General features: G+C 36.9%; 1 protein-coding gene across 1 annotated transcript; it reads right to left on the minus strand.

Moving 5' to 3' along the window:
* Positions 1-13,074: 13,074 nt before the first annotated feature.
* Positions 13,075-15,313, minus strand: cited2 (Cbp/p300-interacting transactivator, with Glu/Asp-rich carboxy-terminal domain, 2). Its single transcript, XM_051725175.1, has 2 exons — positions 15,102-15,313; positions 13,075-14,840 (listed from the first exon to the last, which is right to left on the minus strand). The coding sequence occupies exon 2, from the start codon at positions 14,834-14,836 to the stop codon at positions 14,144-14,146; it is 693 nt and encodes a 230-aa protein (XP_051581135.1). The 5' UTR covers positions 14,837-14,840; positions 15,102-15,313; the 3' UTR covers positions 13,075-14,143.
* Between the last annotated feature and the right edge of the window lie 1,359 nt (positions 15,314-16,672).

The raw sequence follows: 16,672 nt of genomic DNA on the forward strand, positions 1-16,672 counted from the left end.
ACCTTTTAATTAAGTCTTGATGATTGTTAATCCGGCTCCTGCTTCCTCCTTTCCCTAATGAACAAGAGGCCTGTCTGCCACAGTGGTGCTGAAACCCAGGACTGGAGGAAGACGTGTCATCAGAGAGCCCTCGTTGCTGACAGAGGATCACGACGCCAAGGAGAGGATTGATTCGATGGTACTGGAGCGGTTCACCAGGAAGTGGAGGATCCACTGCCATCCGCCAGGGGACAGAGGAGCCTGCTGCCATCTGCCAGGAGGCGGAGGAGCCGCTGCCATCTGCCAGGAGACGGAGGAGCCGTTTATGATCAAAAAATTATACGCTGATTGTTACCTTTTTGTTTTGTGCACCAAGAGTTGAGGTCTGTGTGTGTGGCTGAGTTTCTTGTTTCTTACAACAATATTGCAAGGTAATGTTGTCTCACAGACTACACAGCATGCATTAAGCCTTCCACATGACAAAACATATTTTAAAGGGAAGTCCAAAATGCGAAACGTTCATATATAATGTTCATTTAAATGTTATTTTATCATGCCATTACATTTTTTTTGTAAGATTTACTGTATAAACTGAAATGTTTCAGTTGGATATACTCACTCTCTTTAGTTATGTCATGAAGTTATATAGATTTTACTTAATTGTATACCATTCAAATTTACTTATGTGCAAAACTGTGTGCAAAAACTTGCAAAAGAAAGATTAAGTAAATCCTAAAAGTCTTTATTATTATTTTTTTCTCAGTGAACCTTTTTGCCTTCACTAGTTTAAATGGTCCTACAGTGTGACAAGGAACGTCCCTCAATATGAAGTCATGTAAAGACTACATGCAGAATTAGCAAATACAGTTTAAAATAGTTTTAGGTGGAGTATAGCATCTAATGCGGCTGGACTTGTCAACTTTTTAAAAAATATTTGATGTCATGCACCTATGTTTCATCATTTAAAACGTAACAAATTTCTTTCTTTTTTCTTTTCTTTTTTCTTTCTTTTTTAAAATTTTTTTTTACGTTATGCTTGAAAAGTGTACTTGTGCTAACTTTCGTTAAAACAAATGCCTCTTGGTTAGGTATTTTGCAACCTGGTCTCATAGAATCAGGTTACTATAACTACATTTTTGCAAAATGAAGCATTCCTATTTTTTTAAGCGTGCATGGCCTAAGTGTTTTGGGACCACTGTATTTTTGTGTGTGGATAGAACTCAAAAGGTTGACATGGGTTCTTACTGTGGGAAGTCTTTCTGATAATCCTCATCCTCTTTGGCTTTTATTAGTGAATATCTTTAATCACCAGATAGAAGTGATTCTGACATTGGCTTAGCTTAATTATTTCTCTCAGTGCTTCCATCTCAATTAATGATCATAATGCCCTTGTTCTAGTGAAGACACTGGATAAAATCATGTTCTGGTATTTTGATAAATGTCTTTTTAAACTTGAATTACTTTGCACAATTTGGCCCATGTATCAACTACAGGGCTGGCAAGGAATTGACCAGTGCAGTTAAAAGATAAAAGTGTGAATGAGCGACAGATCGAGTATAGCATACATAGAATTGCTAATATCCTCCATTAGTTGGCACATATTGTACTGCATGTTAATGAATCAAGCTTGTTCATATATCAGACATATTATACTGTATGTCTTAAACTTTTAGCAGCTTCAGCACAACCCGAATGTGATAAGTGTTGGTGAGCAACTAAATAAAAGTAGTGATGCTAAAACTTAATAGTGGACAATACTTCAGCTATTTTCAAAACTTTTCCATGATCAAGTTACTTTTTACAAGTAGGTGTTGCACAACAAATCATATTTAGTTTTACAGTATATAGTCAGATTCATTTAATTGACTTGGTTCATTCAAATGGTTCAAGCAAATGAACTGCACTGCATTTTATGCATTTATGTCTTCTTTTTTGTAGGGAAATATTTAGTTAAATGCTGCTGTTCATTACTGTTTTTGAGGCAGTTATATAAATTAGAGTGCTTTTATTTTTTAAATTGTATTTAGTTTCAATTTACCCTTATTCACCCTAATTAAGATTGTTAATTCATTCAAAACCCCATGTAGATTCAATGTAGTTAGCTACTTTTTGTTATTAGCTTGTAGTGTTGTTGACAACCTTTTTCACAAGAGTAGCTTGACTGTAGTTAACTTATTTAAATTAAGTAACTCAGAGCATAGCAAGCTACATTTTCAACGTTGCTTCCCCAATGCTGATAACTAAGCAATATGACTCGTTTTACAAGGTCACAACAGAATACTTAATCTTGCTGCAGTTTATTTATTTTTTTGGCTTGAGAGCTTCTCTAAATGAGCTGCTGACTCATCCAGTCAAATTAAGTCAGATCTGACTATGTCTCCTCCTGCCTCTCTCTCCTCTCTCTCCAGGTGCTGTCAAAAGCACTCTAATCTTTGGACTGTGTTCCATAGACAGCAACGTTCATATATCCTGCATCTAAAATACTCTGTTACACATTGCATTTAATGGTTGAAAATGAGGCTTGCTAGATTTAGAAATTATTTATCATTTGTCATTTTTTTAATCACAGACTGTGTTGTTAACATCGATGGCAGATGGTGGAAAGTTCAAATGAGAGGAATGCATCTTGTCTTTCTAAATCCACTGCCCCATGGGGGTCCATGAAGGTACAGCAGGGGGTCAGTAGACTGATAATCATATATATATATATATATATATTAGGGCTGTCAAACGCTAAAAATATTTAATTGCGATTAATCGCATTTTTCTTCCCGTTAATCGCGATTAATCACAATATCTTTATAAACATGAGTGGACAAAATATGCTTCATCCAGATATATTTTTCAGTCATCCACACAAAACCTACCCCACCAACAGAGTTGAACAACAGAAAATGAACACAGCACAACTCAATTCAAATTATTTATAAAATATGGTAGTTGTAAGTGTTTTATGACAGGATTTATTTGCTTCTTTTTATGGAGTTTCGACAGACATGCCAAAAAATCTGCACTGTCATTTACAATTGACAACACTGTGCAAAATACATCAAAAACTCCTTTTAGACCCTGGTCACTATTGTAACCGGTGGGATTAAATGGGTCAATGACAGTTAATGACAGTTTAGATTACCTGCAGGGTTCCAGCAATGTCTCCAAGTTCTGCATTGGTTAGTGCATAGCAAACACAACCTTGGAGACAGCAGCAGGGTTTCCGTTAGCTGGTAATCAGTACCGAGGCTCCCTATATGCATATTACGCAATCAGCATAGGGAACCAACTCCCTAGGGGGGCGCCAGAAACTCCACTGGCTGCCCTTACTCGCATGTTATATGTTATTCAAGGACCTGGTAGCAGTCATGGAACACAGACGATCGCCTCACGCTCGCACTTTCACTTTGCGCTTGCACCGTGCCTTGCAACTTTTATATACTGTATATATACACTCACTGAGCACTTTATTAGGAACATTATGGTCCTAATAAAGTGCTGATGTGGTCTTCTGCTACTGTAGCCCATCTGCCTCAAGGTGTTGTGCATTCTGAGATGCTAGTCTGCTTACTACTAAGTTACCATAGCTTTTCTGTCGGCTCGAACCAGTCTGACCATTCTCTGTTGACCTCTCTCATCAACAAGGGGTTTCTGTGGATTTGTTTGTTTTTTTGGTACAATTCCGAGTAAACTTTAGAGACTTTTGTGCGTGAAAATCCGAGGAGATCAGCAGTTACAGAAATACTCAAACCAGCCCGTCTGGCACCAACATCATGCCACGGTCGAAATCACTGAGATCATATTTTCCCCCATTCTGATGGTTGATGTGGACATTAACTGAAGCTCCTGACGCATATCTGTTTGATTTTATGCATTGCACTGCTGCCACACAATTGGCTGATTAGATAATCGCATGAATAAGGGTTGAGAAAGCTTGACATCCTCTGCTTTAAACTAGATTCAGAGTTCCCCATCAGATTTGTACGATGAAACAAAGAATTGGGCTTCATGTGTCTTTTAGTACCTTAAGTACCTTTTTAGTCTTTTAGTAAATTTATCAGTGGATGATAATGCAAATAAATCTTGGCTACCATGTTAGTGAGTAATCATTTCAAGAAATGCTTTGTGAATACGTACAGATATTTCAGCTCGTTTTTTATTCACAGGGGAGGAATGGAGTAGAACTTGATGGCAAGATGTGTCAAATATACATGTAGTATAAGGTAACAGAGCAGATTTCTCTGCACACTCTTAAGACACACTCCACCAGCTCTCCTGACATTGTATGTCATTGACTTGTTTTTATCTCCTTGCCATGCAGCAGAGGTACAGCTGGATGTGGTGTCTGCATTCACAGTAACAGAGATTGGAAAGCACAGGGGGTTTTAAAACTAACTGTAAGGGAAGAGCACAATACTCCTCACAACCTTTTCCCAGTGAAGGCAATTATGACAGTGAACAACCCTCTGTGTTGACTTTAATGCAATTTGCACCCATCGCTAGCCAGTTCTCTAAAAGCAAAGAAATCTGGTAATGACAGAAGCCAGATTTGAGCAGGACAAGACCCACATTCCCAGCTGGCCTGTCATGAACATTTGCCCTCTGCCTTTGAGACTGGTAGTTCCCAGAGGCAAATTGTATTGCTGTTGTTGCTCTTTCATAGCTCAGAAGACTTAATAAAGTCCTCAGTTATGCATCATTTAAGTATCAAATCTATCTCCCTTCTTACTTAACAAATAATACAGCATTGATCACAAAAAATAGACACAAATGAGACATTTGATGACATACAGTAAGGAGAGTTATACATTTAACATTGATAGCTCAAATAATTTGATTTAGTAAGAATTTGATTAGAAAGGATTGAGTTCATATTTAAATCTTTGACTTTTGATTGCAGACTTTGTTATCTTGGTATGCCGCAGCACAATTTGTCACATTGTTGTGATCTCCTCATGAACCTGAGAATTTACATAAGTGAGATGACTGAGGTATTTTTCTCAAGAGAAAAATAAATAACATCTCGGTTATGACTGTAACCTTGGTTCCCTGAAAAGAGGGAACAAGAACCTGTCAGTAGTTGATGCTATGGAAATGCCTCCCAGGAGTGACGATCTCTGAAGTCCAGTAACATCACACCAATCAGTGTTGGCCCTGCCTTTTAAGCAACATATGCGGCTGCATAGGGCCCCCGCGGCCACCAGGGGCCCCCCACCACGGGTTCAGTATAGCCAAATAATTATTTGCAATAAGTGTAAATATCACTGGGCACACAGCCCGACTATATGCACGCCAATAATCCAATGGAACCTTTCAAAACTATCAAAATGATTGCATACGCTTAGAAGAAAATACATGGAGGGATAAGTATGTGAATTTTAACCTCCTCAGCCTAAAATTTTATGTGGCGACATTAGTAAGGCAGTTGGTTAGTTGTGTGTGCAATCCGGGTTCAAGTCCACCTTTTGCCAATTTCACTGTTCTCCCCTTATCGATCCATGTAACTGAATTCAGACAGTGGCTGTACATGTCATTGGAAAGTCATTTATTTTAAATAAAAATGAACACAAAAGGTGAAAAGAACGCATCTAAGGGGAGTGTGATATCACTGAAATTAAACACGGTGTTCTCGTAATGATCGGGGGGCTCACTAAATGTTGGGCAGTGCACAGAAGGGGGTCGGATGGGCGCACGCACGCCTCTCCCGGTCTAGAATGCATGGTTGGTGGCTTTTTGCAGTAGCTTGGCATTTCACAGGCCAGTTGAAAGTGAGGGTCATCATTGCAGCGACTCGGTTACCCATTTCCTGGACCTGAAGAGAACGCTCTAAAGCCGCACTCTGCATTTAAAGACAGCAGTGACGAGGTACCATTTCGTAACACATCAGGTGCGTTTCTTCCCACTGCCAGTGATGCAGTTATGTTCAGTCACAATACTTATACTACATACACTGATGTTATTAGATTATATACTGTTTAATTATACACCAGTGTGCAAATAGCATATGCCACTATTTACATCAAGTGTAAATATCATCTACTGTAGCCTAACATACCTTAATTTGGTAATTTAATCATTTCTTATTAATTTGCACATAACTTCATTAAATATATTTATTAATTTGTGCGTGATATGTTTGCTTGTTTTAAAAATTATTTTCTTCCTTTTTTGTACTTATGAAGTAGATATACCTGTGCTGATAAACTAGTTGATCGTTTTGCGTTTTTAAGATTTATACTTTTGAATAAATAGAACTGTTTATTTGCACAATTTAAACTTGCTTAATTATTGATGTTGTGTGTGTTTAGATAGGTGTATTTGTAGGTAGGGGGGCCCCATTTTGAAAATCTGCTTAGGGCCCCAAAAATGCTAGGGCCGGCCCTGATGCCAATATATTTTCAACTGAAGAAAAGAGAGCGCATCTCGGTTCCTTTAGCAGTGTGAATCAGTAGTGCAGCTAGTGTGGGCAGCGTCTCATTCCCTTCTTTCAGGGAACCAAGTTTACAGAAGTAACCTAGACTTTCCCTTTCAAGTTGGTCACTTTGACGCTGTGTCAGAAGCTGACTCTATGGGAGCACCATGCTACTGATTGACGTGGAATCAACATGGTCCCCCTTCATATTAAAAAATTTGAAGGAAAGAGAGAACAACAATAACCACATATGTGATGGAGAAGAGGAGAGACGCAAGGCTCAAGCCGGCAACAAATCATCCTAAAATTCTCCATGCTCCATACATGCCCACCATGGCACGTGCATCAGGGATGGAGCGTCAAGCACCATCTGCCAGTAAATTGCCATGATTTTAGAAGGCTTTAGAGATTGTCACTCCTGTGAGGAGTTCCCATAGTGTCAGCTATTAATGCAGCTTAAAAATTATTATTTCATTATTTAGTTACTCTTATGTCTTTCAAAACCTGTATGCTGATAGTTGTAGTCACCATATCTTACATTTGTAGACACCACATTTTATCAAAAATTTTAACAATTCTTTTTACTGCCTTGCAAGTAGTGGTATTTCCTTCATGAAAAGCAAATGTAGTTAAAGTATTTATCCCCAACATGAGTGCCTATGCTTCTCTATGCAAACAAAGTAACAATCTTTGAGGAGGTCTTCAAATGCAGCATATGGCTTTGAAGCCTTACAAAATGAAAAATACCTCTTTAGCCCCCAGAATGATGTGATCACAGACTGACTCATAGTACTATGCCATGTTAATGGAAATGTTAAAAGGTCCTATGTAAGTATCCAAGACTCTTTCATGCAATAGATTGACAGCATCTGTAGTGCACTAAGCTGTAAAAACATGCTGTTGTGAAACTCATCTCTTATCAGCAGGGCAGAACCTCCACTGACAGATTACTACAGTAGATTTCACTCAGTAAATTAAACAATGTCACAACATGATCCAGATCAGTGTCATCCAGTGTTTGCCTTTTACAGGATACTCTACACACTGAGGTTGTGAGCCATTCAGTTTTGAATTGAAAATGTCATTTTAATTTCAATTCAATTCATGATTTTGAATTTAGATCACAAACAGGATGCAAAATTATAAAGTGAATGTGAATTTAAAGGGATAGTTCACTAGGGTTGGGAACCAAGAATGTTTCTTGTTCAGAAAAACAAATACTGGAACCATATTTTTTCATGACTTTAGGTTTCGTTTAAGGTTTCCGAACATGCAATTTTCCACCAAAGGAACACTGACTGATTCCCAAACAAATGACTTTAATGAGCCGGTTATTTTTAGTTAATCAAAAGTAGACAGTGCGATCAGCATATTCTGATTCCTGCGTGACCAGTGTAGTCTGATACCTGAACGAATGATTCTTAAGGGCCAGTTCTTTTGAATCTGCAGTGCAAAACATACAGTGTGACCAGTGTAGTCTGATATCCAAACAAATGATTCTTATGGGCCAGTTCTTTTGAATCTGTTACACGAAACAAACAGCACGATCACTGTAGTACAATTCCTGAACAAAAGTTGAATCAAAACATACAGTGAGACTAGTGTAGTTTGATTCTTGAACAAATTACTCTTATGAGTTGATTCTTTTTAGAAAAAACAACAACAACACACACATCAGTCAGAGTGTCTACTTAATTAATCTTACTGGCGTGCAAGTTATGAATTTCATCATGTCTAACTCGTAATGAAATAAGATCTGCTACTGTGTTATTTAATGTTGTACTTTCTTCCGTGGAACACAAAAGTGGCAGAAAGTTAGCCTCAGTCGCCATTCACTTTCATTGTATGAAAAAAAAAGATGCAATGAAAGTGAATGGTGACTAAGACTTACATTTTGCCTAACATCTCCAGATTGGGTGGGCAGGATGGTCTAATCAATGTAGTTGATATACAAAAAGGAAGACAGAAGTAATGCTTTCACACAGGAATGAGATTTAATATCTGTGGTGTCATTTTAGGACATGAGCAAGACAGCCGTATAAGATCTGTTATGTTACCTTTCTTTTAAGGGTAAATTTCTCTATTAGTATGAAATATGTATGTAATAGTTTTAATGTATATACTATGGATCACTGAATATTAAAATCAGTGCTGCATGATATATCGAAATTATCACAATATCCATATCGCAAAGGCCTGCAATAACAGAATGATTTTAATACAGTAACTTCAAGGCGATGCAGATAGCAGACAATAGACTGGGCGTGCGACTGTCACTTGGTGTGTGTGTGTGTTTGGGTGAATTCCTTTCTAAAGTGATCATCCCTATTCCCTACTCACTATGAAAGACAGAGCTCTTGATGTGGGCACTCTGAAGGGAGCATGGCATAGTTTAAATGTAGCCTTCACTTAAAGTCTTTTGAAAGGGCCCTTTGTGAAACAATAAACTTTCTTACTTTTGTTTGGAACAACCTTTTGAGTGGCGTCCCCTTCCCAAAGTGCCCTTCAAGGGCGCATAAATGCAGTTTGGAATATGCACATTGAATGAACTAATAGTAAAATTAATACAAACATGAATTACAGTGTAAAAATACAATAAAATATTTTACAACACAGATTCTTTTAGGATATCCCACGATATGATGAATTAAAGTTTATATTCATATGCGTTTTACAAAAAAATACAAATAATTAAGATGAATTTAAATATCTCCTACATAGCTAATGGTAAAACTGTACATATTATATGCAGTCTATATGCAATTTGGAACAAAAAACAACTATGATTGCGATTTCTGGGGTACTTCAGTCATCGCAAATAAAATGATTTTTAATTCCCCTCCACTTCCACCACTCTATCTCTTTTTATCTTCATTTTGAATGAAGTGGCAGAATTTGAAGCTCTGCCAAAAACCTGAAGGAAAACAGACCTTGAGGAAAAGTGTGTTCCCGCATACTCTCCAAAAAAAAAAAAAAAAAAAGAAAAAACCTCACTGGGGAGTCTTTTGACATTTCCTTTTTATTAGTCTCAATTATTGATATAAGCTGTGTTTAAAATTCTGTTCAAATTAACTTGCTGTAATGGATACATAATGGTGCCCTGAATAATTGCCTTTGCAGGAACTAAAAAATGAAGAAACTTGAGAACTTAGAAAGCCATCAAGAACACACAGTTTGACTCCACAGTCCAAGGCTCTTTACCTGAGGGTCCGCTTCACATTTAGCTGGGAAGCAGAAGGTTGTAGATATCCTGTTGGCTTCCGCTATTAAAAATGGCATTACAGAAACATCCATTATAAGTCAAATAACTTCACCATAGGGAAGTCATATAACTACAATTAAAGTAACATCATTTGGTTAGAATGCATATCAAGATTACTGTACTTCAATTAACAACACAGAGGATCGGTGTAATATTAAATGAAAAGTGTTTCATTTGTTATTTATTTGAAGTTCTGCCCCAAATACAACCCACTGGTTGAGCCAGTGTTGCAGTATTGGTCTTGTTGGGATGTTCAAACAAAGCAATGTTTCAATAGTGCCACAGAGCCACAGTGTTTACATTTTTCAAGGAAATCAAACTACAAATGACTTATAGTTCTTCCATTTAAGCTGGCATATGAGAAAGTATTTTATCATCAGAAAATTACACACGAGTTTTAAGAATGGCAAATGAAAGTTTAAAAACTACAAATTCTTACAGAACAACACCAATAGAGATTAAGGTTTACATTTTTAGAATTGATTTTATGGTGGGTATATGTATGTGAATACTGAGATAACAGCTAAATTAATGAAAGGTTTCTTGTACTTCAGGACTCCTTTGGACTCCAACCAACTCATTCTAAATGGTTGTTATAACAGAAACTCCCTGATGCAGAACAGTTAAATACATAAATTAGACTATTTTAAGACATGATTAAAAATACTCAGATTCCCAAGATACTTTTTGCATCAGCACATAATACCTCTCATGATGTTACTGAGAGGTTGACGCACATTGAATTTCATCACCATATGCATAATTATATTTGCATTAGACATAACTCTGAAAGAACATTTGATATCAGTTTTAAATACAGTTCTTTTCTGGATGGAATGAGGATGAGCTCTTATTTCTCACTTCTGTATGACTTGAATTCAAAATTATGCTAATGCCCAGTCGTGTATCAGAGTCTTCACTATCAACCCTTGATGGTTTTTAGAATATGCTTAGCACTAGTAAGCTGAAGAAGCTGTCAGCCCCTGAAGCTTCAATTTCACTGCAGGAAAACTCAGCTGAATGCTACCTATTTGCATGATAATGATTCATGCAGTAAAACTGGACACTATACCCCGCACTTGGTCTGCATTTAAATGTACATCTACAGTGAGCTTTTTTTAATGTTCTTTATTTATTTTTTTCTCTCTTGTAGAAAAAGTGCTTAGAACAAGCAGCCCAATGTGTCAGTTGACTTCATTTAAAGAGAGACCTAAAAAGATAGTGTATATTCTTTAGGCTACGTTCAAATCAAAAGTTTGACATTTATTTGTTTTTGACTTTGACCAACAACACTTTCCTAGTAATTTGTGATTACTAGATCAATATAGAAATTTCTTTGACTTTTTAGGATTTTACTCATTTTCATGACCTGTCCAGGTCTGGAAATTACATTTTAAAATTCTAAAATTCTGTTTCCAGGTTTTCATGACCTCATAGAACACATATAATTAGACCACTTCATCCTCTTTGATAATGTAATTCAGTAAATTATTGCTTAAATATGAACTGTTTTGCTGGTATTGTAAAATTAAACACAACCTTTATATCTGCTGTGCATTGAACAAGAATTATACGGACGCCTTTAACGGTTGCACACTGTCACCATGTCAACAACCATGTCTCCCGCTTAAAGCATTTATACGCGCTTCTTCCATGAACATGGATAGGGGAAAATGGGCCCCATGGCTGCGAGCTGGGCCCCATGGGAGTTGTAGGCTCATGGGCTTCATCCCATATAAGCCCATGTGTTAAGGTGCTCCAATAGTGGCCTTTACAAAGCAATGATCAGTAAAGACAGTGTGCACAGTGTCACTCACACAAACACAAAACACCAACAGGGTAACACATTTGAAATTAAAATAATGCAATAAACCTTAACTAAACTACATCAGATATTACACAGAACACAGTAATGTAGATAAGTGATATTAAAAATAAGAAGAAACATAACTATTCCAATAAAATTTTATTAAATGTGATGGGTCACGCTGGGAATTCTGGGAATGCCCGATTATTGTTTTTTTTTACCATAATTTTAACAATAATTTATCATAAAAAGTACATGTACTCTCTTGTTAAACATAATTTAAATTTTTACAGTTAATTATACAGTAAATTGTCCTAATTTTTACATTTAAAAAAGGTCATTTTTACCATAAAATGACATATAATGTCTTTTTAAATATATTATAATTTTTTACCGTATATTTTAAGGTAACTAACCGTTAACCATTTAACTTTTTTTACTGTAGCATTTTTAGTCTTTATTGTTAAAATTACGGACCGTTTTTTCAGTGTATATACAAATATATAAGTAGTATAAGAGTGTAGGGAGATCAACTCGATTGCATAGTAGAAGTGGGCAATGGTTGCTGAGTTGTTTTTGTGTGCTTTGATTGCTGTGATTCTTTCATCGGTGGCTCTTTCTCTACAGGATCATGGGTATTGTAGTTCTTAACCAGAAATTCCACTATTAAGCATATATATTTATATGCATATTTTTTTTATAAAGATGAAATAACACAGACTGATTGCTTCAACAGAAAAATATGTCATCAATTAAAGGAATAGTTCACCCAAAAATTTAAATTCTCTCACCCTTATGCAATTCCAGATGTGTATGACTTTCTTCTGCTGAACACAAACAAAGAATTTTAGAAGAATATTTCAGCTCTGTAGGTCCTCACAATGCAAGTGAATAGTGACCAAAACTTTGAAGCTACTAAAGGAGATAATGGCAGCACAAAAGTTATCCGTAAGACTCCAATGGTTAAATCCATGTCTTCTGAAGCTGTATCATAGGTGTGGTTGAGAAACAGATCAATATTTCAGTCCTTTTTTTACTATCAATCTCCACTTTCAACCTCCAATTATTCTTTTTGGCGATTTGTATTCTTCTTGCATATCACCTCCTACAGGATGGGAGGAGAATTTATGTTAAAAAAGGACTTAAATATTGATATGTTTATCACCCACCCCTATAATATCACGACTGAAGATATAGATTTAACCACTGGAGTCTTATGGATTACTTTTATGCTGCCTTTATGTGCGTTTTTGGAGATTCAATGTTTTTTTTTATTATTATTTTTTTATAATGTATTTTGGTACCCATTCACTTGCATTGTATGGACCTACAGAGCTGAAATATTCTTCTAAAAATCTTGGTTTGTGTTCTGCTGAAGAGAGAAAGTCATACACATCTGGGACAGCATAAGGGTGAGTAAATGATGAGAGAATTTACATTTTTTGGTGAACTATACCTTTAACAACCTCAGAGCTTATATTAAGTCTGTCTTTAAAAGTTTATAGGTTATCGTTAAAAATCAGTTAGTGTATGGAGAAAATACTTTACTTCCAGGAGCTCTATAATGACAAGAGTACATCATAACTGAGATCTGTAATCATAAATGATGATGGCACCCAAAAGAACAGTGCATTACTTCAGTAATGAGCCTCTGCTTTATTCATGTTTGCAAATTAAAATATAATAAATTAAAAATTTCTTCTAAAAATATACAAAAATACTGTAAAATTTTCCTAGAAAGCATCAACACAGTAGTATTGCCATGTACCACATACTATAATAAGCACAGTGGTCTCTCTATTTTGGAAACCAATGAAGATGTAAATCATCTTTGTTGGCATATTTCCCCATTCCCTTCCTTTGCAAACATTCCAGACTATGACATTCAGGATGACAATGTCTTTTCCTGAATTCTTCCATAGATTTACCCCTGTTTTTTTCTGTCACCATTCAATACACTGTACTCAATTTAGCATATAGAGTAGCCCGCAAATGCGCACACAAACATACATATCACTTCTATATATGTTTTAGGCTCTGATATACACACAAGCATCATGGAGGCAACATGGGTCTGAGTAAATGTATCAGATTTAGTTGAAAGGGTGGAGAGATGAACAACTTGAAGCACCTGCTCAACATCGAATCATTGAGCAGCACAGGAATCTGGTATATATGGCCACTAAAGTTTATAGCTAGTACATTGCTGATTGAGACAATTACACACTATTATCTACAATCATGTCACAGAACCACCAAAATTATTTAGAATATGCATTCACTGACGTCTGATATCACTGGAGGCCTCTACATGTAGATGAAGTTTTTTTTTTTTTTTTCTGTTTTGTCTGCTACACTAATACTGAACATTTATCTCTGATTTTCTGGGCTTTCTTTGCTTTTCTCACTCTCCAGCCCCTGCTTACAGTATGTGATGCATAGCATGACTCATGTCAGGTGTCATGTCGGAATACAATCCCTTGAGAACCCCCAAAACTCTTCATGCAAGACAAATCCATTTCTTGTACAGAATGGCAAGAAACAGCTGATTAAAGTTTACTTCCATGAATTTTGTGTATCATTCTGATTTATGGAGCTAAGAAAGAAAACACAAGCAATATCAGTCTCATAAACAAAAAAAAAAAAAGAAAAGAAAAGAGACAGCAGAAAAATAATAGTCCTTAAAATGAGATTAACAGCTCACTCGGCTGGGCTGTTGCTTACAAACAAAGTCCGTCATAAAATCAAACTCATTCTGTCCCAGCCAAAGCTCTGGCAGTTCCTTTATTCGGTCCAAGCCCATTTCTATCACCAGTGACATCAAGACCTCCTCGTCAATAAAATCAGTGTCGATAACGTTGGGGGGCAGTATTGCTGCAGGCATGTGGTGGCCAGGCAGAGGCACACCAGACGTGTTCTGTTTAGCATTACTATCTCGGAACTGGTGTCCTGTGCCGTTTAACTGGTGGCTGGCGGGGTGCAGTTCATGCATATAATGGTGATGATGGGAAGGATGCGTGTGGTGACTGTAGTAAGGCGTGTTGAGCTTCTGCAACTGCATGCTTGCGGCGAGCTGCTGCGCTTGGCTGCTCACAGCAGCGGGTCCGACAAACTGGCCGTTAAAGCGGGCAGGCAAGTTACCATTGGGGTGCCCTCCGTTCATATTATTCGCAGAGCCGATAGAATGCCGGATTCCGTGGTTCGTGTTTACATTCCCTCCCGCGTAATGCATGTGGTCTCCCATTATGACGTTATAATGCTGCTGCTGTTGAAGCGCGTTCGAAAACTGTCCCATTCCCATCCTGCGCGCAGAGTGCTGATGCTGAAGACCATTAACCGCATCTGGGAAACGTCCATGGTTCATTGCCATCATGCGGTCTACCATTCCCCTGTAAAACAGTAAGCAATTACGAATTAATTTAAAAGAAACTGCATAAGCATGTAATGCAAATAACCAGTAATCCATAAACTTCGTGTGCGCAAAAGGATTTTAATTTTAGGTTTACTTTTGGAAAGGAATATTCCAAAGAGTTCACTCTTTTATCGGAACATGTTTACAATCTGCACAATTAAACGCATTGCATTTGACTAAATATTTGCTGCATCCGGTTGAACATTCATAAACATGCCAAAAACTTTGTCACCTTTACCTCTCTGCTTGAATCTGCTGAGTGCGTCGCACCGCAGTCGGCAACAGCAAAAAGTAACTGACAATCCAAGAGATTAAAGAGTTTACAATCCCTCCTAATCCAATTCAATAAAAACCGTACGCTGTCCAAGAGCAGACCGCATTCAACTCCAACCTCCGCATCAAAACCATCACGCAAAGAAACTGCTTTACGCTTTTCGGTCAGCACTCATATACAATCAAGCCAGGGGCGGAGCAAAGCGAACCTTGAATCTGACTAGACTAAAGTCTAGAGCTGTGCTCGTGCAAAAGGTGGAGCTCGAAGCGCGCGACCAATCGCCTTCCGCGCGCGTGGAGCAACACCGCTGCACGCATTACCTCATTGCGGCTATTTCTGTTCAGGGCGAGAGTGAGCAAAACATGGCATACCGTTTCACGGGTTTTTAAAGGCAATGTGCGTGGTCGAACCACACGTTACATCAGGATAAATTGATTTAGATAAACAGGTTGATGACACTTTACATTGCAGTGCCCGTGTTACACATGCAAATATAATTGATAACACTACTTATATAAACTATGTTTACAAGCCTATGTTTTCATGTCCTTAATATATTGGATAACCTACTAAACTAACACCTTATATTCAAAGATGGAAATCATATTGTTTAGTTTTCTTATATCACAAAGTTGAACTCTAAACAACTTCATTACTTTGGTTTGAGTGGATTTAGCATTTTTTCCATATCCCAGGGTGTTCGGCACTAAATTGAAAAACTGGCACTTTTTTAAGACACATTCAATGTGTTTATTCATTGTTTCCTTTCAAAACATGTTTTCTTGGAAATATTAATTTAATTTCAATTAATATGGTTTTCCTCAATATCAAAATCATGTTCCATTCTGTATTTAGATTTTTTTTTTTTTTTTTTTTTTGTAACATCCATTGAACTAAAAGAAGCCAGTGTCATCAGTAAGTATTATGGAGTTTAGGAATTCTTTGTTTTGGGGTATTACTTGGTTTGTTTCACTTTTAAAGCAATATTATGGGTTCAAAACAAGTTAAGCTCAGTCGACAGCATTTGTGGCATTATGTTGATCACCACAAAAAAAAAAAAAAAAAATAAATAAATTGACCCACCCCTCCTTGTCTTTTAAAAAGAGCAAAAATCTGGGTTCCAGTGAGACACTTACAATGGAAGTGAATGGGGCCAATCCGTAAACATGAAAATACTCGCTGTTTGAAAAGTATAGCCACAAGACAAAAACAATATGCATGTTAACATGATTTTAGTTTGATATAATCGCTACTAAACTTTTCTATGTAAAGCTACAGCCAGTTTTACAACTTCATTGCTATGATGCCGTTATGTCAACAAACACTAAAAGTTACGTTTAAACAACTTTACAGCTCAAATAGTACATTAGTTTAAAGAATTAACGTTAGTGCTTTTATAAAATTATAAGCTTCACATTTCAGTCTTTAAACCCTTCAAAAATTGGCCCCATTCACTTTCATTGTAAGTGGCTCACTGCAACTTAAAATGTAGCTTTTTTTAAAGAAAAGGAGGGATGAGTTGAAATAATTTTTGT

Source organism: Myxocyprinus asiaticus, chromosome 19 (genome assembly GCF_019703515.2).
Source record: "Myxocyprinus asiaticus isolate MX2 ecotype Aquarium Trade chromosome 19, UBuf_Myxa_2, whole genome shotgun sequence".
NCBI classification, from domain to species: Eukaryota; Metazoa; Chordata; class Actinopteri; order Cypriniformes; family Catostomidae; genus Myxocyprinus; species Myxocyprinus asiaticus.

Excerpts from the sequence above, each read along its gene's own strand:
- cited2 (XM_051725175.1), bottom strand. The coding sequence starts at position 14,836 with ATGGTAGACCGCATGATGGCAATGAACCATGGACGTTTCCCAGATGCG.